The sequence below is a fragment of the Diachasma alloeum genome, unplaced genomic scaffold, assembly GCF_001412515.2.
Source record: "Diachasma alloeum isolate Michigan unplaced genomic scaffold, Dall2.0 Dall_scaffold_00534, whole genome shotgun sequence".
Classification (NCBI taxonomy): domain Eukaryota; kingdom Metazoa; phylum Arthropoda; class Insecta; order Hymenoptera; family Braconidae; genus Diachasma; species Diachasma alloeum.
Genome location: NW_021680666.1, coordinates 5,761 through 31,508, shown reverse-complemented (window position 1 = coordinate 31,508; position 25,748 = coordinate 5,761). Strand labels below are relative to the sequence as shown.

General features: G+C 36.0%; 2 protein-coding genes across 7 annotated transcripts in view; both read left to right on the top strand.

The window, feature by feature from the left end:
- Positions 1-13,649, top strand: part of LOC107042893 (CUGBP Elav-like family member 2) — a 147,614-nt gene extending 133,965 nt beyond the window's left edge. For 4 of the 6 annotated variants that reach the window (XM_015264133.1, XM_015264134.1, XM_015264135.1 and 1 more), the window contains 8 exons: positions 778-912; positions 1,408-1,681; positions 2,997-3,089; positions 3,181-3,222; positions 5,633-5,755; positions 6,573-6,824; positions 7,512-7,674; positions 9,812-13,649. In XM_015264133.1, the coding sequence (XP_015119619.1) occupies positions 778-912; positions 1,408-1,681; positions 2,997-3,089; positions 3,181-3,222; positions 5,633-5,755; positions 6,573-6,824; positions 7,512-7,639 (1,047 nt within the window). In that variant the 3' untranslated portion in view covers positions 7,640-7,674; positions 9,812-13,649. The remainder of the gene's footprint in view (positions 1-777; positions 913-1,407; positions 1,682-2,996; positions 3,090-3,180; positions 3,223-5,632; positions 5,756-6,572; positions 6,825-7,511; positions 7,675-9,811) is intronic. The other 2 variants (XM_015264137.1, XM_015264136.1) reach the window with 2 other exon arrangements.
- Positions 13,650-15,840: 2,191 nt separating this feature from the next.
- LOC107042885 (F-box-like/WD repeat-containing protein TBL1XR1) lies at positions 15,841-25,508 on the top strand (the record flags this gene model as incomplete). Its single annotated transcript, XM_015264117.1, is given in 4 exon segments — positions 15,841-16,014; positions 17,371-17,658; positions 22,395-22,741; positions 25,164-25,508. Coding segments are annotated over 4 exon segments (1,041 nt in total), but the record flags the coding sequence as incomplete, so codon positions are not given.
- Positions 25,509-25,748: the final 240 nt, after the last annotated feature.

The following is a 25,748-nucleotide window of genomic DNA, read 5'->3' as shown; positions in this document are numbered from 1 at the left end:
ATCACGAATAATAGTAAATATAAAGACGTAATATACACGCGCGCACATTATATTTATATGAAATTATTCAGCAAAGTTAGAAAATTCAGGATTCATAACAGCGCGTCTATATCATCATTATCATCATCAATATTATCTTCACATTCATTATAAAAAACTATTACGATCGACTCAATAAATAATAATGATGCCCATAATCAAAAATAAATAGCTCTAAAAAATACATCACGAAGCATAACACAATCAAAAAGGAAGCCTTAATCAACAAAAAACTCAATCCATTTCAACTTTCCACTGCATAAATAAACTCGATTAAAATGTTATTAATTACCCACGACTGAATAGAGACGTTCACTGCCATCAATTACCCCCGAAATTTATTCCAAAACGGAAATGAATTTTCCTAATTGGTTTTTAGAGACTATATCAGACGTTTTTAGTGAGCGCATGGGGAGTAGTTATCGATAGTTCCTCGACTACTCGTATGAGTTGCCAAGGCACGCGAGACTCTTGGCAATTTCATTTTAATATCATGAATATTTCCGGCGGTAAGTTCCACTCTACCAATGTACAAAACTCAGTACGTCTCTAGGCAGACGGTACCCCCATTTCATTTCTCGATATGCACATTCTTGGGTTTGAATGAAAATCGTGAAATCCCACCTCTACATTTCACATTCAACCCGGCAATCCAGTGGAATTCCAACAATTGAAATAACAATTGATTATTCAATAATTTAACAGCATGAATTTGGAAATTTCTCTTTTTTGCTCTAGGGGTGTTCGTCACCATTAGTGGTCAAGTTCGCTGACACGCAGAAGGAGAAGGACCAGAAGAGGATGCAGCAGTTGCAGGCCAACTTGTGGAACATTGCTGCTGTCAATATGACCACACCGCCTTATTTAACGAACGTACGTTGAAATAAGTGGGAAATTGCTTTCGTCATAATATAGTCAACAAATTTTTGCTAATCAATTAGCAATTTGCTTCCGAATGGAATTTGGATAAAATTCCCTGAAATTCCAGTGAAACTGAAAAACAATAAAAATTTCCAAAAAATGTCCGCAATAAAAAAAGAAAATTCCTCTAAATTCACGATGTAAAATTTTCATCATCAAAGTTTCTCTCAAAAAACTCCCTCAAATGAATTTTCTGTTGAAATGAAATTACAGCGAATGCTCGAGGAAAAGTAGTTGCTGAACTTTCCCCGGTACAATTTACGATTCCCTTTGACATAAGGAAATGTTCTCGATGCATTAGTCTGCGAAACGCATAAAACATTTCCCATATGACGTTAACATTCTTCCAAATTTCAAATCAGACGAAGTGATTCTAGTTTTCTTCAGAACAAGAATCTCTCCCCGTTCCATTTGCCATCTCATATTTTATTTTCTTCTCTTCACCAGAACGATACACCCACACTAGCGCCAACAACGTCACTCCAGTTACTTCAGCAATTGCAAGCGAGTTCAAGTGCTGCAACCCCAGTAGCGAGTAATACCGGAGCTGCCAGTGCATTATCAAGTGTGCAACATCAATTGCTGCTTCAACAACACCTAGGACTGAGTGCTGCAACCGCATCACAAGCTGCGGCAGCCCCGGCTGTACCAAGCTCACCCGAGATCAGTCAAGCTAATCTTCAGGGTCTCGCTACACTAGCATCCCTCGGTAATTCCACCGGTGAGTACGGTTAGTGTTTTTTTCCCCCCTTCGAATTCTCACATTTTCGTTGGGATTTACTTTGATCCTTTCCTCATGTTCATTCAATCACAGCCAGACTAATGCATTTCCGTTTCCACTTGCAATGCATTTGAAACGCGATTATTACAGTAATAATTTCAAAATCCAGGTGGATTATATTTCGAATGTTATCTAGATTGTTTCTCCATCTTTATAATGTAAAATATATCACAATTTCCATTGGATTTAACATTACGCAGGAGTCCCTAAAAACAATGATTGTACAATCAAAAAAAGTAGAAAAAAACTGATTATCTTGAAAGGGCGTTTTTAATAAAGATTAAGAAATAAGTTCGATGGAGAGAAAATGGTGAATGGATAATTTATCACGGTAACTAACGATCTGACAGCCATTAGATATATCAAATTATTAATTTGAAATTTCCTCCCTATTGGATTCATTTCCCAATATTATTTAAAAACGCTCATTGAAAATGTTCAGCTTTTTTTCAATGTTTTTTTAATTGTACAATCATAATTTTCCGAGACTCCAGGACTGTGTAAAATTGAATAGCTATTGGAGATCATTTCAGATTATCAAAATGAAAAAAAAACAACCAAGATCACGTTCGAAAGACAATCCATCCGGCCTTAAAGTTACTATTCAATGAAAATATTTCATGAAATTTTCAACTTTCCCGAGAACCTTTACTTAAAATGAAGTAATAATAATTAATTAAGGGGTAACGGAAGCCGTCGCAAAAAATTGTTTTTTCAACCGATTTTTCTCCGATTGTGTCTAATATAAATGGCTGAAATTTTCCTTAAGCATTGAGGGGGACAACGTTGTCGTCCATCTATTATTTTTTAGCATCAGCTGTGTTGTTTAGTTGTCTGCATTTTTTTTGCGAAAAATCTGAAAAATAATAAATGAAGGACAACACTTAGTCTCCCCTCAATACTTAGTGAAAATTTCAGCCTGTTATATTTCAGCCATTTATATTGGGTTTATATTACACAATCGGAGAAAAATGGGTCGAAAAAACAAATTTTTGCGACGGATTCCGTTACCCCTTAACAAGTAATTCTCAATGTCCAATAATTCAATCAATTAGAAAAATTAAATAAACCCAACGGCGAGTCCACATCAGTACAAATGATTACTTCTCCCGATAATTAATTATCGAATCATAAGAGTAATTCTATTATTTTTTCAATGTCCTCGCCTCAATGTTTTTCAACATTCCGTTCCCTCGATACGAAAAAAAATACCCAAGATGAATAATTCAATACTTGAAATTACATAATATTTCAGCAAATGCTGCTGTATCACCAATGAGTATGCAAGATTTAGTAACACTAGCGGCAATGACTGGTGGCAGCAGTAATCTGCAAGTGCAGCCGAGCTGTAAGTCCACTGTATTCAATTAACAGTTTGATAAATATGTCGATGCATTATGTATCCATTTTATTAATGAGAGAACCAATTGTTTTTATAGCACTGACTGGATTGGGTAATTCAACGGCAGGTATGTCACTATGTACGTGTCGTATTGCCTGGTACAGTATTAACAAATACTAAAAAATATTTAACAATTTATATGGGATTACGACGACGCATTAAAAAACATGCAATGCACGTTAAAAATTTATGATGAGAAATTATTTATTCGTCAACAAAGCGGAACGTTGAATTGTTAAAATACACTGTTGGAAAGAAATAGTATATTGTGTTACTAGTGCGTAAATTTCCACTTTTTCACACGCACGTGTAACACATCCTATTTTTTGTGGTACCTGCCGAGTTCACTTTTCGAAACAGTAGTGGGGATAATGTAGTTGTTTTTGTGCACGAGTGCGTAAAGTTCACGAGCGTGCGTAAAGTGAATCTCCACCAAAGGAGAACCCCCCAAATATTTTCTATTGGAAATCAAAACGATCTTTCGAAGGGAAGATGATGGATATCGATCGGAATTTGGTAACCAACGACTTCAAACTGTAAAATGACCGGATTTAAACAATTGTGCCGGGGTCATGCGGTATTATTTTAGTGCAGGGGTCATTAGGAACATTGTTAATCGTATCAGTCTCTTGACTGCCCCCCAGCAAGAACAGCACCCCAACAGCCCGGGAAAAGGGAAAAATTCTCTTCAATTTTCCCTCTTTGGATTTTTGATGAGTTTTCATGAGATTTTGACGAATTTCGCCAATACATATTTCAGGAATAATTTTTGATAGTCATTGTTAAATAATTGCGTTATGTGAAATCAAGTGAAACAATTTCAAAATTCAAATATACACAGTGGAAATTGAGTTACACACACATCGAATTCAGTCACACACGCTTCAAATTGAGTTACACACGCCTCAAATTGAGTTACACACGCCCCAACTTGAGTTACATACATGCGAAACTATTTCACACCGATAATTTCAAATGTGGAAAACATTTTGTGTAATTCAGTAATGTGTGATTCATCAATGTGGGTGTGTAACTCGGATATATGCACATGAAAGCGTGGAAAACATCCCGTGTGATTCAACGGTGTGTAAAAAAACTGTGTGAAAAACAAATATGTGTGTGCAATTAATTGTGTGCAACTCTTATGTGTACATCTGAAATTGTGTACATGGGCAAAACAGCCTTAAATTTTTTTTTATCGTTATTTTACATCGCTTCGACCCGGTTAGAGTATACTGCAATGATGATCAAGACTTTAAATGGTTAGATCGCACGATTCTACCCGGCCGGGATTTGAACTCGGAACCTTTTGCATGTGAGGCAACGAACTTACCCATTGCGCCAAGCCACCGGGCCAGCCTTAAATTTCATGGACAATTGACTATTAATTTTCAGGAGACTCACATTTAATTTAGTTTAGGGTAAAAAAATTACGAAATTTCACTGAAATTCCACGAATTTCTTCAATTTTCAATCAAATCATGAATGTTTATTACCAAATTACCCTGGATTTTTCTGATTTTTATTAATTCTCATGAAATAATTGAACTAAAATTTCCACTCACCATCGATTTTACCCAAAAATTTGAAATTTGCGATGTCGAAATTCCTCGAAATTTCATTCAAAAAATTGTAAAAGTGAATAAATGACAAATCAAATTCCGTTGCTTCAGCCATTGCAATCATTCTGTGCCCTGTATTCTACCTAATAAACAGTGCAATTAATCTAGAATTGATGAAACGGTCTTAATATGGGATTATGATGACGCATTAAAAAAACTGCAATTCACGTTAAGAATTTATGATGACAAATTATTGATTTGTCAACAAGGCGGAACACTGAATTGTTAAAATACACGGTTGAAAAGGAAATGGAATATCATGGACAATTCATAATTTTTTTCAGGAAATTCACATTCAATTCAATTGAGGGTAAAAAAAATTATGAATTTTCACTAAAATTCCATGAAATTCTTGAATTTTCAATCAAATCATGAATATTCATTACCAAATTACCCTGACTTTCCTGATTTCTATTGATTCTCATGAAATAATTGAACTAAAATTTCCACTTTCCATCGATTTTTCCCAAAAATTTGCAATTTTTAGTGTCAAAATTCCGCGAAATTTCATTCAAAAAATTCTAAAGTGTATAAATGACAAATCAAATTCCGTTGCTTTAACCGTTGCAATCACTCTGTATCTTGTATTGTATCTATTAAACAGTGCAATTAATCTAGAATTGATGAAACAGTCTTAAAGAACTTGTCACTTGCTTTTATGTCAAGCTGCCCTGCTCGGGAAAACAGGAAGCACAGGTGAGGCTCGCCGCGAACAAAAACAAGATCAATTTAACGATCATAACGCATAGACTTTATCGTCTGACGCTTGAGCTTTTAATCCAAAAGCATGATACCGCATAGGTTGACTATTTGGTTTTAACAAGTGGCAATAACCCCTTTAATTCTCAACATTGCTTGATATTTCAGGGTCCACTGGTAACAGTTTCAATCCAGTGACGTCTCTCACGCTCAATTCACTGACTGCATCACCACTGAGTGGCATTCAGGACTCATTGACAAGTGCTTATTCGAGTCTACAGCAATATGCAGGTAAATTACCATCATGTTAACGTTATAATTTCATCGTCAAGTTGAATAAGACATTCGATCAACCAATTGTTTTCACCAAATAATTCTTCAATTTCTGCATAAAACCTTATTCAACTTGATTGAAACCATAACGCTTGAAATTCAATCACAAAAAAATAAAATGAAAAATACGTATTGAAGCTCTCATTGGAAAAACAACAGTCACGGTGGAAAAGAAAGAGTTGCATAGTGAGTAATAGCGCGAGTATTTACAAGAAAAATCGCTTAAGTAGTTGATTATTTTCGTTTAACTGCTAGAATATCTCTAGAATTTCTTCTGCTCTCCCTTCACCAAAAACGTTTCTATTCTTCTATACTTCTTGAAAGTTAAGAATCCCCGGAATTCTCTCTCCCTTCTTCTCAAAACTCCTTCAATTTGTTTTCTCATTCTCTTTTGCTCCGCACAATGACGAAAAAGAAAAAATACTAGAAATATCGTGAGAATGTTGATACAAATGTGTACCGTTGACGTCCAGTAGTATCCCTGGCAATTAAATTTCCACGATGCATTGTAACTGGCATAAGTCCAAATTGTTACCTACCAACTGTGGAGTTCAAATGATATGCCGAAAACAGGTGAAACATTCTGGACGTTTGCCACTACATAGTCAATCCGCACTACTTGATCATAAATCAAAATTATTTGTGACAGTAGCTGATTAGAAGTTTTATCTATTCGATAAATAAGCTTCCGCGGCATGAAGTGTCGTTTTAATCGTTGATAACTGATCGGATTAATTAATACCCAGCGACTAACGAAACTAATGAATTTCAAAAGGATTTCCAACACTTACGACAACAAATAGCACAACAGCAATAGCTGCTGCTGCACTGGCTGCTCAGCAGCAAGCCATGATAGCAAATGCTGCTGGCAAGCAAATTGAGGGACCAGAGGGATGCAATTTATTCATCTACCATCTGCCCCAAGAATTCACTGATATGGATCTTGCATCGACATTCGTACAATTTGGTAATATGCTATCGGCCAAAGTCGTTGTTGATCTCAAAACCAACATGAGCAGGTGCTTCGGTAAGTGAATAATTCAATAAATCCCACACTGAGAGAAACATCGTCATAATATCACAAAACTGATTTCTTGCGCCAAATATCTTTTGAGAATAAATTTCTTCGGATAAGAAGTCCGGATAATGTGTCAGACAATGTCAGATTTCGTTGAAGTGTTCATGACTTGAACATGAACATTTCACGATAAAGTGAGAATTGCTTGCCACAAGAAATTGGTTTTTTCGTATAAGAAGATAAGAAAATTACTAAAAATATTAAAAGCTTCGATTCAGTGAATCATGAATCCGAGTTTCATATTGAATGAATAGAGAGTTTATGCAGAGGAAAACCTCCAGATATTAAAAATATATAACCGCCGCTTACGCTCAATCCCTTTGAGTTCGAAGGGAAGCAATATCTTCTTCTCCTTCTGTCAAACTATTCTTATCTTTTAAGGAATATTATCTCATTTCGAAAGAAGACATCACCTTTTCATTCAGTAACTTCCTCCTTAGCCCAAAGAGCACCGATTTCTTGTCTGAAATCTACCACAAATTGATCAAATATGTATGCGACGTTTTTCGCTCAAGAAATTTTTTTTGTGATATGTCGATTTTTCTCTTAGTGGAGGAATAAATGTTCGAGTTACTGCACTGAGACGCTAAAGTTCCACAATGTTCATTCTAATTATCGTGTAATTAATTTCCGTAGGTTTTGTATCATACGACAATCCAACAAGTGCTGCTGCTGCAATACAAACGATGAATGGATTTCACATAGGCACTAAACGACTGAAGGTGGAACACAAAAGAGCCAAAGAGGCTGCCAAGCCCTATTAGTCCCCTTCCCAACTCACGGGCTTCATTATTAATAGGTAGATGAATCAATTCCGAGTATTAAAAGGGCTGATAACTGCCATGAATTATTTACAAAGGGTATTTTAAAATGAAATAATCGTATTATCAAGAATTCAAGTCAATTTCACTAGTCACTAGACATTTACATACATTTATTTATTTATTCATCGAGTCATTTAACTATTTATCGAGAGTCTGTGATACTCAAATACTCTAGAATTTTTTTATTTATTTAATTGTGGTAGTATTTCAGTAAATCCGTCCAAATTTAACGATTAATTTGAAATAAATAGGTAATAAGGGAGGAATGGGTGGATTAATTGCTTGTGCATTACAGGTAACGCGAAGCATAAATCGTGTATTGATTATTTTTATTATCTAATTCATAATTTAATGCTAGAAAACGCTTCTATCAGTATTTTAAGGTATTTACTAACCCACATGAACAATGTGTTTAATTGGTGATTTCAATGTTAAACCAGAATCCACCATGGAGTCTAGTATTTGTAAAGGTATTCTGTGAAATTATCTCGAGTTTCCTTGGTATATTCAGGGGAATTCGAACGTCTTTTCATTGACAAATGCTGTCTAGTTTCGAGTGTTGATTAATTGGGGATTCTAATTCGGTGAAGTGAGGTTTTCATGCTTGAGATATTCTTGTGTGGTTTTTCAGCAATTGTGAAGTTATTCGAAGAGGTGAATTTGTTCCAGATGTGGGGTAATCTTTCATTTTTGCGATCATTTCCACAGAATTTTATCGGCTAAAAAATGTTTGATGACATCTTCTCCCAGAACCCTTTCAATTCCACTGCAGATTCATAATTACAGAATTTTTATAGTTTAAGTAACAAAAGAAAAATGTCGATACCAATTCACTTTAACGAACCCAAAGATCAAACCTACATCCTTAAACTCAACTATCATCCCCTCTAAGACCTCCCCATCCAATTATCCCCATCTCACATCCAATTATTTTCAGTTTTTCCAATTCCCCACAGTTATCAAGTCCTCATTCAAGTGCTTAGAGACCTCAGTAGGATTCTCTGCATTAAAACCTCATACGTCATATTTCGATGAAGAATTTGGTATTGTAAGAATGGTTCTCCACAGCAGATATATTTAACAAGACATAAGTCTTGCAGATCTATTCCACCGAAACCAATTATTCGACTGAACAACAGCGATGTGAAATTCCTCAGTATCTCCAAAATCAACGATTCAAATTGACCAAGTTTTTTTTTACTTTAAAGTTCGAGACGACCTTCGCAAAAAATGGTATTCCGAATCGAAGATTTACTCTATTATTCGGCACAAATATCTGCATTTCGTCAGTGAAAAAGTAACCGGTAGATTACGAACTCTACCGAAATGAGCTGTTGGTTGAAAACTCTATCCATTTTCACATGTATCACAACCCACCTCTTGAATTTCAAATGTATCACAAGGAGATGCAAATAATAAAGTCTTCCAGAGATCGTCTCTGTCCAAAAACTGGCCCTCAGGTAAATTTTGGTAGAGCTAGGCAGATGTGATCCCCGGTAGACTTGTTATTGTTGTTTTCGCGTGCTACATTTGCTTCCCAACATTCTCAACACGCGGTAGAACACTAGAGTCGTCAACCAAAATCTCTTTTCCGGTAGATTCGTCACTCTATCAGCAAAAAAAGTTATTTTGAAGCTTTCGAAATGGTCAAAATTCGGATCCCCATCGAAGATCTACTCTATCATTCAGCACAGATATCTGCATTTCGTCAGTGAAAAAGTAACCAATAGATTAAAAACTCTACCGAAATGAGCTGTCGGTTGATAACTCTACCCATCTTCACGTGTATCACAACCCACCTCCCGAATTTCAAATGTACCACAAGGAGATGCGAATAATAAAGTCTTCCAGAGATCTTCTCTGTCCAAAAACTGGCCCTCAGGTAGATTTTGGTAGAGCTAGACAGATGTCATCCCCCGTAGACTTGTTTTTTTCATTTTCACGTGCTACATTTGCCTCCCAACATGCTCAACACGCGGTAGATCGCTAGAGTCGTCAACCAAAATCTCACTACCGGTAGATTCGTCACTCTACCAGCAAAAAAAGCCAGCTTATTCGTTTTATTCTGTGTGGTGGTGACTAACATGTTCTGTGTGTTTGTTTGTGTGCCAGCAGGTGGCCTGTGACGTTGTGACTGTTATACTATCAACTGGAGTTCTCGCCCCCCCGTGCCATGTCTGTCTCAGTTCAGTCACGACTCGATCAGTCTCTGTGTTTTGTCGGTGCCTGTTGCAACTATACCATCATCAAAAATATAATGAAAAAAATCGAGTATAAATGTAACACCCCCCACCTTCCCTCCACCAATATTCCACACAGAATTCTTACAATCCTTTATGTTCCACTTTATTCTCCACGTACTTTCGTGAAAGAAACGGGAAAAAAAGAAAATTGAAAGCATCCTTTTTTGATCATTTTTTTTATCAAAGCTAACAAGCAACTCTTTTTTTTATCGTTTTCACGAGAGCTTTGAAGTCAGAAACTTTTACAAAAGAAAGTTTATCTCGTCCCTTTGTCGTTTTTAATTGAAAAAAAACGAAAGGATTTGCTAGAGGATTTTTTATAAGAATGGAATTTGTTGATGAAATCGACGCCAAAAAGTTGAGGAAAAATATTGAAAACAAAACAACTTCAATCTATGTGTATATATTTATATGTGTGCCCGTGCGTATTAAAATATGTGTCTAAACATTTCTAGTACATATGGGGGTAAAACGCTAACGAGTCGAGCGGTAACACCAGACTCAACGATTAATTATCATTAATAACTTAATGGTATGAGAGATAAAACGTTCAAGTACGTTTTTCTGTCGACTGAAAAGTAAATTTTTCAACCAAAAAATCAATTTTGTACGACAATTTTTCATTGATATCGAATTTCAGGGGCGCCACAAACATGAGTTGATTTTTTTCGCTTTTTTTTCTGCAGTATTTCTTTTAGTTACTTTTTTTTTCTTTGGGAAATTTGTGCGGTAGCATGAGCTCATTATCGTCTAGTTTTGGGGAAATATCTCGTCATTGAAGTGATATATCCAAATTTTTGTTGATAATTGATTGAAATTCATTATTACTAATCAGTTCTAATCAATCGTTAATTATCAATTAATTGATGAGCATGTTCATAAATTTTAATATATCAGTTTATCAGTGAGATATACCTCTGAACTAGATCATTACTACCGATTTCAAACCCCTATTTGTTTACGTTTCGTTAAAATCATTTATTTTCACTCACCAGTACGTTCCCTCGGTGCTCACGTCCTCTCCTCCCTCCCCAAAAAATAGCGCCAAAAAGTCCCTCGAACCACACACACACTCACATTTAAAAAAAATAATCCCCCTTGAACACGTTGAATCATCGCCGAGAAATTGTTGGAAAGTGCTGTCAGCGTCGATATTCACCGTCTTCACACCTGGAAAATTGAAAAAAAAGGGGGTTCAGGGGATGCACGTGGGGCGTTTTACGAGCCTCGCGTTTTGTCTCGCATGTGCAGAAAGGAAAAAAAATTTATGTCAACTAGCCCCACAACATTTTTACTCCATTTTTCTTTTAAAAAATGCCAACCTGATCCTCGCTTTACATTTTCGCCTCTTCACCCATTCGTCGAGGGGAAAAAAACGTTCAACATTTGCTCCCCTGTCACCAATTGCTGACACATAATTTTTTTTTTCAAAAACCAGATGAAGAGAAAAAAACAGGATTTTTTTTTCACACGTTTTTATCGTCTATGTACATGTACGCATATATATTTGTAATGTAACAGTACAAGTCACGAGGGTGGCAAAAATGTGCTCGGGGTTTAATGCATTGAGTATATATTTTTTTTCTTTTCTTTCGCCATTGAAAAAACACAACCTCACGATGATATTTATGTTTATTTTTCATGTACAGTTGATGTATGTTTTTTTCTTCGTTTAAAATGGTAGAATAATACTTTATCTGAAATAAATCTATCGAAAGTTGAGGCCTGCAAACGAAAAACAATACGAAATTACGAATAAAATAGTCAGACTCTTTATTTTTTATTTCCACGTGGTGAATTCATTCAGGGTGCACTCAACATTCGGTAGATTGATGCCATTTTTTTTCTCTACCAATTTTTTTCTGTTTAAAATATTTCTTCATGTTGAAATAATTTTTTTCTTTTCTTTTGGTAAATATGTAATGCTGAGGCTCCGAGATAAAATACCAAAGACGTGTCTCAGATTAACCGATTATTGTACTTACAACGTAATGCAATGCTACAGAATGACTAATATTACGACAAGTATGTAATCGATGAACAATCGTTAAAACTGATTTGATCGAGTAGTTTTAATTATTCAAGAGTTCAGGCAAATCTGACTAACACAAAGCCGAGGGTCGAAGCACACGCATCTACCATGCACAAGCATTAAATAAAAGTATCAATCATATTATTTTCTCCGCAATTATTGATTAATTGTTAATAGAATTATTGTTATCACGAGGATAGTTACTTGATTTATTGTTTTTTTTTGGTCTTAGTTCGTAAGTCATGACGATTAGTCGTAATTAATTTTTTTTGTTCACTATTCCTCGAAATGAATTGTTTATTTTCATTCAAATGTTTTACTTCTTATTATTGATATCGAAGGTAATGTGCCATTTATCAATGAGGGCAGAGTTTTTCTTTGGGTATTTAATGCCAGTCGTAGAGTTTAATTTTTCATCGTAAAATGTTGAACCAAAGTATGAAGATGGGCACTGCACATTTGTTTATACCAAAATGAATATTTGTTACCAGCGTGAGGGGGAGTGACTGGCCTGGGGTAAGAGTAAGAAAAATTGTGGAGTGGTGAACTGAAATGTCTCAATTTTTTTTGAGAATTCAATTTTTTAAATGAGAAATTTTTGCACAGAAAAATTAAATCTACGAGAAAAACGTCGCTATCTCAATTGAATTCCCAGATATTTAGAAAAAAATGGAGCAAAAACGAGTGAATTATGAAAATGTATGAGATCTATTTCTATTAATTTTTAGGAAATACCCAGAAGAAATAAATTCCTTTCATTTCTCCACTCGACATAATTTTAATTATCCTCCAGAGGCATTACAGATACAATTAAAAGATGAAATCAATCACCTCATGGCTGTCACTCCCCATGAGCTCCACAATTCGAGTACCTCGAATATAATTTATTTTGTCGGTTTAATAAATCCCTGTACTTCACGTAATGTAATGTTACTTATTTCCTTGAAATTCGATCATTGTTGCTAGTTGATTAATTAATGAATTACCACTTTCGTTCTCAATTTCTTAAGCTGAATCATGCGAAAAGGCTCTTAGATAGTTCGATTGTAAAAATTAATCAAGTTTAATTGTGCGTCCAATCGAGGGTTAACGCCATGCACCCACATAGCATTTTTTCTTGTAATTGACCATAAAAATTGCTATTTTGTCATTGAAAAATGTTAATTCGGACGGTTGATCGTAGTGTGAGGACAATATATGAAAAGTGACTATGTATTTGTTTATCATGTAATGATTTGAGTGGATGATCCTCGTTGAAATTTCCTTCCTCCCCCCGCCCAAAAAAAAAATAAATTGAAGGAAAAGTGTAAAAAAATGTGTGCGTTGTCACCCTACGATAAATGTTCCCCAGAATTTCTTTTCGCAGTGAATGACACTCGAGATAATTCACATTTTGACATAACGTTAAATGAAAAAATGAAGAATCGAAAACGATCATAGCCTAGGCATATGTTTATTCACGATTATAATTACGGTGTCTAAAAAAAAAACTAAATAGTGATTAATTAGATTTTTTATATCACCGTGTGAAATTGTAGGCGCGTGATGTTTAAGGATAAAAACATTGAGGAGAGGGTTGAGAGGAGGAAAATTAATAGAGTGTGTGTGTATGCGCGTATGTGTAAGCGCTGTGGTTTAGCTGGAAAAATGAATAAATCGTATTTTGGAAATAAAACTGTTTTGATTTTTTTGTCACCCTATTCAGAAGATAATTGAGTTTTCATTGAGGAGAAGATGAAGAAGGGATTTTATTAACAACAGTTGATCAATTAAAATTGGGTAGAAGGGATACATCTATTTTTAAAGTTTGTTTTTTGTCAAATATTTTAAAATTGAAGAATAAATTTCGTGAAAATCCTTTTTGAACAATGAATTCCCCATGCGATATTGTGCATTCTAATGGAAAATATTTAAAAACTAGTAATTACTCAGAACTGACTGAAAGAGTTTTTAATTTTTCGTATTTTCGTAGCTCACGTTGTCCAGTACTGAAAAGTCTTGGTAAAAATTTCCCTAACTCTCATAGATTTCAAAATATTTTACGAAAACAAAAATATTGATTTGAAACAATGGAAGTAATTCATTTCATTTTTTTAATCACCTTATTTGGTTGATACTTGAGATTTCATTGAGGACAAGATCAAGTAAGAATCTGATTAACGACAGTTGATCAATTAAAATTTGATAGAAGAGATAAAACTGTTTTTAAAGTTTGTATTTTTGTCAAATATGTTGAAATTCAAGAATAATTTTTGTGAAAATCCTTTTTGAACAATGAATTGTCAATGAAATATTGTCTATTCTAATTTTAAAAAAATAAGAAAACTAATGATTAATTAGAATTGACTGAAAGAGTTTTTAATTTTTCGAATTTCCCTTAGCTCACATTTGCCTGTACAGAAAAGTCTTTGTTACAATTACCCTATTTCTCATAAATTTCAAAGTATGTTACGAACCCAAAAATATCGTTTTGAAACAATGGAAGTAACCATTAATTTTAAAAATGTAAAAAAACCCAATTCACATAATTTTCCTAATGAACAATTTTTAAAATTAATCAATTGTAAAAACTCACCCTTAGTTGAGCACGTGAAGTCGGATATCCAGAAGACACGTGAAGCGCTGCCTCACGGCCGGAATGACAAAAAGATGGTTTTGAACCAGGGGAGACTCCTAGACCCCATTGCCCTCCTAGACAATGTTGTCACAACTCTGCTTTTCAATTGAAAGCAGACATCATCTTTAGAGACATTTGTCATGTTTAGAGGCCCTAGCACGCCATTTCTTGACCCGCGCTTTCATTTGAGCCCAAAAAAACATTCATATGTTGTCTGACATCGCTGCTACAAACTCGGGTCTACAACTCGGGTTTTCAATTCAAAACAAAATTATACAAGTTCGCAGCGAGTTTATTTGCATTTTCAATTTTATTAAACCATTCAATGATATTAGATTGATGTCTCAATTCAAATGAGATTGGGCTACGCAGTGTTAATTCAAAAGAGTCTACTTGGGATATATATGCGTGTAATTAACAGTGGACACTCGATAGAATCGCGGACGCGACGATCATTTGCGCTATAGTGAGACACATGGCGCCATCCATAATTAATATCGAGTGCAAATGAAACGAATGCAATTTCTACTCTACCGACACTGTTTGACCGACTGCAATGACCGTGCACAGATGTGGTGTACAGTTGTTCCCTCACATTTTTCACAAATCTGTGGATAGCCGCGGATGTGTAGTACAAGTCGTCAAATTTAGTTCTGGGAGTAACTAGACGTTTGTGGCTAGAGGTTAGGTTGGGTCGTGCATTTCGATCCCACTCTCCCATGCAACCCAACCTTACCAGAAAACGTCTCTAGTTACTAGAGGTTGGGTTGAGTGTTGAGTCGTTCATTTCGATCCTATTGGATCCCATTCTCCCATGCAACCCAACCTTACCAGAAAACGTCTAGTTACTCCCAGAACTTATTTTGACGATTGTACAGTTGTGGAAGTACGAACGGGTCCCCCCCTTCATGATTGTTGCGTAGGCCTCTCCAGGTGCAAATGTAAACTGCATTTGAGTGTCGTAAAGATCCGATCCCTGCTTTTACTTTTTAAAAAAGTAATAATTATCAAATGGTTTTTCTCAGCTAGAAAATTTTTTATTTTTTTAAAAAGTAATAATCATCAGATGTTTTTTGTCAGCTAGAAATTTTTTTCAGAACATCTTCAATTAGGAAAAAATAGAATATTTGGAAAATCTGTACGAGGGGGCTAATAGAACGGATTTAAATTGCCAACTTTTTCTCTCTCTCTTCCCCTCCCCGCCGCCGCGGCGCTGCGCCTTTAATTCCGTTTGGTCTCCTTCCCGCTATTCTCCAAGGGCATATCATAGCGTCTGTTGCTCCGACATTTATGATAAAATCTGCCTGATCAGGCCGAGGAATTATTATAAAATATGGTGTGTTAGCAACGTTGTCGACCGGAATGATGAGTTTCTCGAGCGACGAAGTCAATTTCTTGGTGTATCGGTATTTGCAAGAGTCGGGTGAGTAATCAGGACTGTCGACATAACCTCAGACTATTTCCAATTATAGTGTAACATCAATTAGATTAAATTATTTTATGTTTCACCTAAAAAAATTCTGTTTAAAAAAGGCCGTTCTCTGCTGCACTTAAGAATTTTAATGAAAAGGCTCTAGTGACAATTGATTGTTGGATATCGACATAACCTCAGATTATTTCCAATTATAGTGTAATATCAATTAGATTAAATTATTTCATGTTTCACCTAAAAAATTTCTGTTTAAAAAAGGCCGTTCTCTGCTGCACTTAAGAATTTTAATGAAAAGGCTCTAGTGGCAATTGATTGTTGGATAAACCGTTAATTTCTAACAAAAAAGCTATCAACTGACTAATTGATAATCTATCGATTTAAGTTTTTTCATTAGTTCAGGAAAATAAGTATAGCAGCCGTTTCACGATCCTGAAGATAGTAGAGAGTGAAAAGACGTTAAAAATCGAAAATACTCTTTCGCGCACAATGCTTATCATTGGCTAATTATTCGGAGTAGTCCCCTACACTTCCTTTTCCTATAACAATTCATTTTAGAGATCAATTCCATTCATATTATTTCCTGAATCTTAATAAAATGAGCAGAACTGTTTTTTATGAAACAATCGAATGATTAATTTTTGAATAGTACAGAGAAAAATAAGGAACTCCATTCTTTTTTATAATTCATCTTTATGCATAAAATTCCGTCAATATATTAACCCTCGAGTGGTCGCCCCTCTCCACCAAACGTATCTGGTCGCGTGATGAGCGCTGCGCCGTTCTGTGTATTTTACTATATTGAGAAAAAAAAAGTTCAAAAAAATGATGTATCTATGATTAAACGATTAACTTTAAACTTCCAACTGACAACTAATATCAGTATAAAACGAGAAAAGTGAGAACATTATTCAAAAATTCGACTCAGTCAAAATCTCTGTGTTAAACACAGAGATTTTGACTGAGTCGAATTTTTAAGGAATTTTAATTTTTGATCGGTGCAAAGATGCACAGAACAAAAATTGTTTAAATGTTTGACATGGTGGAAAGTAGGAATTCCAATTTTTTCAGATTTTTTCTCAACAACGTTTCAGCGTAAAAAATAAAAATGGAGACAGAACGGCGCTCGTGCCATGACGCGGCCGATCGAGGGTTAATGTAAAGTAGCACCAAGAGAAGTTGATTTCTCTTCAAGATTAATGAGATTTTTTAAATAACGTGGAGATTGAGGAACACTTATGGAAGATGTATCGTTCGTACCTTTAAAAATACTTTCGAGAAATGCGTCTGGAAATTACCATGATTTGTTGGAATTGATTGGTGGAATTTTGATTCATTTTATTTGTTTAGGGTTTCAACATTCGGCCTACACATTTGGCATAGAATCGCACATATCTCAGAGTAATATAAATGGTGCTCTCGTGCCACCTGCCGCTCTTCTTTCGGTAATACAAAAAGGTCTGCAGTACACAGAGGCTGAGATATCTATCGGCGAAGATGGTAGTGAGCAGAGAATGGTTGAATCTCTGTCCCTCATCGATGCAGTTATGCCCGACGTTGTGGCATCGAGGCAGAATCAACAGAATCAGGCTAAACAACAGGTGAAGACTGATGTTCAAGATACAAATGGTGAAGAAGGTAAATACCCACGTTTTATTTTATTTTTCAATTGTTTCACATTCAGTTAGTTATTATTAATAATCCTGGAACACCCTGGTTAATGAAGAATTATCTTCATCGAACCTCCTTCAGCAACCAGGAAAATAAAGTCAACTGCTTTTGTATATAAAGGCCTTGTATGTAAGAATTTCTCATTCGAGAAATTTTCCTCTGAATTTCGGAAATATATTTCATGATTTTTTTTTGTGAACTATGTTTTAGATGTATTTGAGAGGAATTTAGATCCGATGAGATATTTTGCAATGTATATATGAGGTGTATGTCTACTCAAAGCTTACATAAAATGTCTAGAGAGAGACCAATAGACTTGTGCCACTTACTTTTACCACGTTACTATTTTTTTCGGGAGTCTGTTAGGGCCAACAGTTGAGTTTCAAATCAATATGAGTTGTTAAATTTCAGTCATCGGACGAACGGGCATAAGTAACAGCTCAAATTTGGGAGGCTCAAGTTTAACAAGGTCTGATTCATTTTATAAACATTAAATTGGTCTTTGAATAGGACAAAAGTTGCATTTCATTGCATAAAGAATTTGTTCCACAATTCCATTATCTTTGTCATCTTTGAATCATTTCGGCTCCGGCTGGAGATAAGGTAAACGACCATATGCTCGTCTAGTTAAGATCAGGGTTGGACAAGTAAAACACCACCATTTTTTTTAACAAGTTTTCTATACGTAAACCAACAAGTAATTTACCAAGGAGGTTTTAGATTTTTTTGACCGCTTGTGCGCGCGATTGAGAACAACATAGTTGTTCTGACGCGCGAACAACCCCGTTGACAGGGCGGAGCGCGCGTGTAATGTGCGAGTCTTGCAAGGGTCAAACATCGCAATGGGCATGCCTCACGAGGATTAAACCTTGCAAGGGTCCTATCTTGCGAGGGTCAAACAACAGAGGTAGGCAGGACAATCTTAAAAATCAAACGATAACAAGCGGTAACCGGGGAGTAGAAAGGACAATCATAAGGTTCCAACGATTATGAGGAACAATCGCAACCGGTCAACAATTATAAGGGTCAAACAAAAGGGGCAGCAAGGAAAATCGTCGAGGGTCTAACGGGAGACATGATTCTCACGAGGTATAACCCTCGCGACGTTTGCACCTTGCAATGCTGGCCTAGTGTGCGGTATGACCGTTGCGACATTTAACCCTCGTGAGGCATGATCCTGTCGATATTTGATCCTCGCGAGCCATGGTCTTTGCGAGGTATGGTCTTTGCATGGCCTTTGCGAGGATTCATAACGTTTGACGCTTGCCAGGTATGACCCTCGTGACCTTTGACCCTCGTAAGGTATAACCGTTGGAAATTCAACCACGGGAGTTACTGCACTGATAGTCGGGTTGAGTGATTTTCTACCAGTTATTCATCTTTTTTTACCATTGAGAGGTAAATTACCAATATTCTACTATGTACCATCGAAAACCCCAATTTTCAACGAACGACCCAACCCAGGTTAAGATGAACATATCTTGGAATTCACATTTCTATCAAAATGAGTATGACTACAAGATTTTTGTATTGGATATGAGAAAATGAATCCTGCAGACTTCTAATTCAATATAATTAATCATGATAATTATGATTTGTTAATGAATAATCATCGGTAAACGTTATATCCCAACCAATGGTATCATAAATATCTAATCTGATGTTACAGAAGTATACTGCTCGGTTTGACACCTACACAAGTCGTTTATTTTCTGTCTTCTCCCACATGGAGAAAAATTTTGAAATTTGTTTTTGAAATTTTGAGAAGGGGCGCAAAGTGACAGCCAGGGGGATCCAACTTTATTGTGTCGAGTGAAATATGATTTTTCTGTACTGCTTCTCACGATTTCTCGTCTGGGAATTGGTATTACATACTTCCCAAACTCGAAAACTTGAAAATCACTACAGAAAAATATTGTTCCTGGGCTGTTGCGATGGGGTTTTTTTACTCGTGTGGTTGGCCAGTCCTCGCTTACGGCTCGGAGGCCAATGCCACACGAGTGAAAAACCCCATCGCAACAGGCCGGAAAAATACTATTTCTGTACTGCTTCTCACGATTTCTCGTCTGGGAATTGTTATTACATACTTCCCAAACTCAAAAACTTGAAAATCACTACAGAAAAATATTGTTCCTGGGCTGTTGCGATGGGGTTTTTTTTACTCGTGTGGTTGGCCAGTCCTCGCCTACGGCTCGGAGACCAACACCACACGAGTAAAAAACCCCATCGCAACAGACCGGAAAAATACTATTTCGGCCTTGTGACGAACATAATCTTTCTTCACAATGTCCGTAAATGGAATTTGACGGACATGCAGTCTGCGTAAAACGACATTTCACGAACAGTATGATGAAATAGTATATTTCAGCACGTGTGGGGCAATTTCGTCTTTAACGTGTGTGGGGTTTACAGCATGAGCCGAAGGCGAGTGATGTAACCACACACGTTAAGGACGAAATTTCCCAACAAGTACTGAACAAAATTTTATGTCACGAAGCCTGAAACCGGCTGAATTAGACACGAGACGCGAAGCGTCGAGTGTGTAATCCAGCCGGTTTCAGGCATGAGTGGCATAAAAGTCTTTTCATTTACTTGTAAACGAAAAAGGTACAGTTCGGTCACTCACTGAACGTAACATCACTGTCAAGAAATATCGTTCGACACATGTGAGACGGTAATTTTCACACTCGTGAAAATTCCACCTCACTTGTATCAAAATTATTAATTCGACTCATGTAATTATATCCCTCACCTTCGACTCGGAATATAAAGTCACATTTCGTCAAATAATACTTTTATCGCCTGATGACATAATATACTATTTTGATTGCTGAGAAACGCAACGAGCTTACTGTCGCAGTAAGTGGTGTAAGAAAAACGCTATTACAAAGCTCCGGCTTTTATGGTATAGGGATGAGACTGCCACCACTCGAAAAAATTTTGCACGCTGAGTTCAAATCTACCCGTTAAATCTCATAAAATGACCTAGTTTCTACAAAAAAAAATTGAAGTACTCAATATGGCCTAAAATCGCCTTTTTTTATGTTATTAAAAAATAACGCCTGTATCTATTGAGCTAAAAAAGCACCGTAAAGACCACAAATTATAGTTCTAGATGGTGTGAGCTGGTTTTAATCAAAACCAGAAAATTATCCATATTAAATTTCGTATTTTTTCAATAAAATTGCATTTATTTTTCGAAAGAATATCATAGTCGTAATATTATAGCCGCCAGATTGAAGGGTCATTTTTTGTCCATTTTATTTTTTGATTAAAGTGCCTTTAAGAGCATGGTACCAAATCTAACGCTTCAAGAAAAGAGATTTCTGATTTTTTTCGTCGAAAATCAGCCAAACCTTTGGCAGAACGGTTTATGGAGGTACTGCAATGAGAATAAATCGATAAAAATGGGGATTTAATAAGTTGAAGTAAAGACACTCCATGAGATCTGGTAATTTATACTGTTTTTCTGGATTCAAATATGTTTCACTCATAAATCTTACTCCCGAAATTTGTCCAATAGAAATATTTCATGCATTTTGCAGTCTCCCAGTGTGCAAAATCGTCTGGAGCATTTTAACCCTTAAATCTGGCGGTTGAAATCCCACATGATGATGCAACTTCAGACTATTACTGCTATGATATTCTTTCGAAAAATAAATGTAATTTTATTGAAAAATGTGGACTTTCTTATTAATAATCTCCTGCTTTTGATTAAAACTACCTTACTCCATCTAGAACTATAATTTCCGGTCTTTTCGTTGTTTTTTTAGCTCAGTAGATACAGGCGTTAGTTCTTGAATTTTCAACAAGATGATTTTGGGCCATTTTGACGATCTTAACAATTTTTCTTCAGAAACTAGATCATTTTATGAGATTTGGCCGGTGGATTTGAAATCGGCGTGCAAAAATCTTTCCAGTGGTGACAGTCTTATCACTGTTCTAAAAAGCCGGATTTCTGTAGGACTGTGTAATGTAACAATCAAGGATATGAATCGACAATAAATTTCACTCCCAAGGATTGGCTGCGTATCAGATAAGCCGTGACGTACTCATCCTCAATAGTGGAGTGTTGTACTAGGCTAAAATGGAGCCTCATCAATCATCCTCATTTGACCCTGGATTGAACAATGAGGTCAGGCCTGTTTGTGGCGTGAGCCATTTAGCCTCGCCAAAGCCTTGTTAATTCTTACCTGAAAACTCCACACGAGTGAAAAATCTCGTCGTAACAGTTCGGAAATATACTATTCCGGTCTTGCAATGAAAATATACATTTCAATACTTGCGCGTCTGTATGTCTCTGTCTATTTGTGATGAAGTTTTTCGTGGATTATACTCTAATAAATCGAATGAATTTTTTTTTTTGAAATTTAAATGTAGATATTGTGAAAACTCACTTATCGAAATTAATTGGAATTTAGTCCACAGATCAATATTTTGGGTTTTAGGAATTATTTCAATGATGGTTGCCTAACGATTAAAACAATCATGTATATTGACTAAGATTATAAAAAGAAAATGAAAAGAAATATAATGTTCTAGGAGAACATTACAAAAGGAATTATTATGATTATATAATTTAGTCGAGATTGCATTGTAACAGCCATTGACAGATTTGTTGCATTCAAGATAAAAAAAAAGCTGCACATTACTTTCCTCCCATTATTTAGGTCTACATAGAATATTAAAATTGTCTTTTTTAGTTGTTGCTTCGAATGACAACGTAGCTGGGGCAGAGCGAGGTGGTGATTGTGCAGAGATGGAAGTTGATGAACAACGTGAGGGTGTGGGGGCTGGTAGTACTCCGAGTGCAGTGGAAATTCCAGCGAGCAAAGCTACAAAATTACGTGGACACGAGTCAGAAGTCTTCATCTGCGCCTGGAATCCAACGACTGACCTATTAGCCTCTGGTTCAGGTGACAGCACAGCACGTATTTGGGATATGTCGGATAATTCCCAGGCTCCGAACCAATTGGTTCTTCGTCATTGCATTCAGAGAGGTGGCACAGAAGTACCTAGCAATAAGGATGTTACTTCTCTTGACTGGAATGTAAGTTTAATTCGATGAAGGTAGAAACTGGAGATACGAAATTTCGATTTTTGTAGACATTATATTAGGTGTATAACATAATCTTTCCGTTTTTTTATAAAAAAATATGTAACATTATAGAATATATAAGTACTAGATCGGGCAACATACGAATGACATCGCGAAAAAAATTGCAGGCTTTGAAGCGATGAAGTTATTGACGAATTTTCGTATATCGTCCAGAATTTGGAAGCGCTTTACCTCCAAGGGGTGCTGCATGGACCGGAACAGATGGTAATCGGAAGGGGCGAAGTCCGTTGAATAAGCCGCGTGCGGGACAATCTCCCAGCCCAAGCTTAAAATCGTTTTCTGTGTCGCGCGAGCAACATGACGTCGAGCGTTATCATGGAGCAACATGAAGTTCCGGCTCCCTTGCCCAGTAAATGGCCTCTTCTCATCAAGTACCTCGTTCAATTTGTTCAATTGTCGACTGTAGCGTTCTGCAGTAACTGTCTGACCCGTTTCCAAAGTCCGTAATAGAGCACCCTTCATATCTGACCAGATGCAGAGGATAACCTTCTTTATGTGAACTTTTTGTTGGGGAGTGGATGCCGATGGTTGTTCAGGATCCACCCTTGACTTTTTTCGTTTGGGATTAGCAAAAAAAATATTTTTTTCAGCCCCTGTCACAATTTTTGACAAAAAAATTTTCTTCTGGCCCTTGGCGAGCAATAAAAGACACGTGTTCATACGTTGGCCGCGTTAGACAGCTCTTCTAGGCATGACAAATAGCGTATTAAAAACAGTAAGGTTTACTCTAGAAAATCGCAAATGAACGCGTAAATATTTAAATTTTAAATAAGACCGTACTTAATGAAAAAAACGGAAAGATTAAGTTACACACCTAATGATAATTCTTCTATGTGCGAATCGGATGTTGAAGAACCTCATGACAAGCCATGTTAAAATTTCCGTGGAGGACCGATGAGATTTGAATTTGTTGTTCTAATTACGTGTTTACAATGCGTTTCCGTATAATTCAAGTTTAACTGAATCTGGAGCAGAATCATCTCAGATGTTGTTCAATTACTAGGATGACAATTTGAAAGATCGCAGTTTTCCTTAAAAAAAAAGACAAGCAGGTAACATCTTCGTTCTACTTAGAACTGTGTTTGTCTTTTTTTGTCATCAATAAGTTGATGGAAAGCTTCTGAATGATTCCATTTCGGTTGTTATATAAATTCTTATGCGATAAAAAAATTGTTTCAGCATTTGTCATGATATCCAATGAGATGAATTTACATACAAAGTTGATTATCTCCAGGACTAACTATCCGATTCCGTTCATGTTCAGCACGTAATATTACAGTTCGAGGAGGCCACTTCATAGCAAACTTCAAATTAATACATTTTTTCTTTTGTTGATGTGTAAAGAACAATTTTGAGCAAAAACCAAAAATTGGAAATATTTTAAACACTAGGTACAAATTGGCATATATATTTTTATTCATTGCGATAGCAGACATCGGGAAGAATATTTAAAAAAAAATAAAATTGGTTGGACAGTTCTCAAAATATTTGCGAAAAACGATTTAGAAACAAGTGCCGATTTTTCCAAAACGGCCGGATCGATTGGGCTGAAAATGAACACAGATTTATTCCTCATTAATACCTATAATCTGAAAAAAGTTGAATTTTTTTGGAATGATTTTTGTCCTTTAATTCTTTGATTTTTTAATATTCGGCTACCAGGTGGACAGACGCACATAAACACATAGTCTTCAAAATTCCTATTTTTGTGTTTTAGATCATTCTACATTATTACCAAGCAAAATTAGAAAATCTAAACAACCGATTTCAATGCTTCAATTCGACAAAAGCAAAAGTAGGGAATTGATCGGCAAGCTGTCGATTTAACTCGTAATTGGTCATATATGCTTCAGTATATCCTTGGCTTATATTCAAGGTGAATAAAACGACGTGCTGCGGCAATTCCCTCGCATGGCGACCAGTCTAGGGTTAAAGCAAACGTAGAAAAATGTATTTGAAAAAATGTAAAACGTCTGTTACTTTGTTTATTTTACACTTTATTTTTGCCTCTTCGACAGTTCGAATGTATAATGTATCTATCTAAATGTTTTAAATATGTCACTGACGACCGGTATGCTTCCCTTAGTGGGTTCCCTTCCATTAGTTCTCTTTTGAAATGAAAGAAAATGGTACATAAATGACGTTGCAGACTTTTTTGAAGATATTCTCGAAAGATAAGGAAATGTCGTTTGTCATAAATTTCATCGATTATAAAAAAGGTCATGACATTTTTCTGTAAACTCATTAGTCGTAGACATATTTAAAAAATTGTCTGTATGAAAATTCTGAATCCATCATATATAACTCCGCTACATGATAATTTCTTCATTGATGATGCCGGTTTCACTTTCAGTGCGATGGTACCTTGTTGGCAACAGGTAGTTATGACGGTTATGCAAGAATCTGGACGACAGACGGCAGATTATCCTCTACATTAGGACAGCACAAGGGTCCCATATTCGCCCTGAAATGGAACAAACGTGGGAATTACATTCTTAGCGCTGGTGTTGACAGGACAACGATTATTTGGGACGCTGCTAGTGGGCAATGCACTCAACAGTTCAGTTTCCATTGTGCGCCTGCATTGGACGTTGATTGGCAAACGAATACTTCATTCGCCAGTTGTTCAACGGACCAGTGTATTCACGTGTGTAAACTTCATGTGGATAAACCTATCAAGAGCTTCCAGGGACATACAGTGAGTTATGTGCATTCTTATGCATGAACCAGTATATTAAATTTCTGCATTACTTGACCGGGCGCGTGGTGTCGCGTGCACTGAACTTGCCTCCTAAGACCCATGAAATTTCATCACCCTGACAAATACAGGGCAAAAAGAATGGTGAATATGAAGAAAATCAAAGAAGGAGATCAATGATGAGTGGACAATTAATGAGTTATTTTGAATTTTCAATCAATTCTTACAAATTTATCAAAG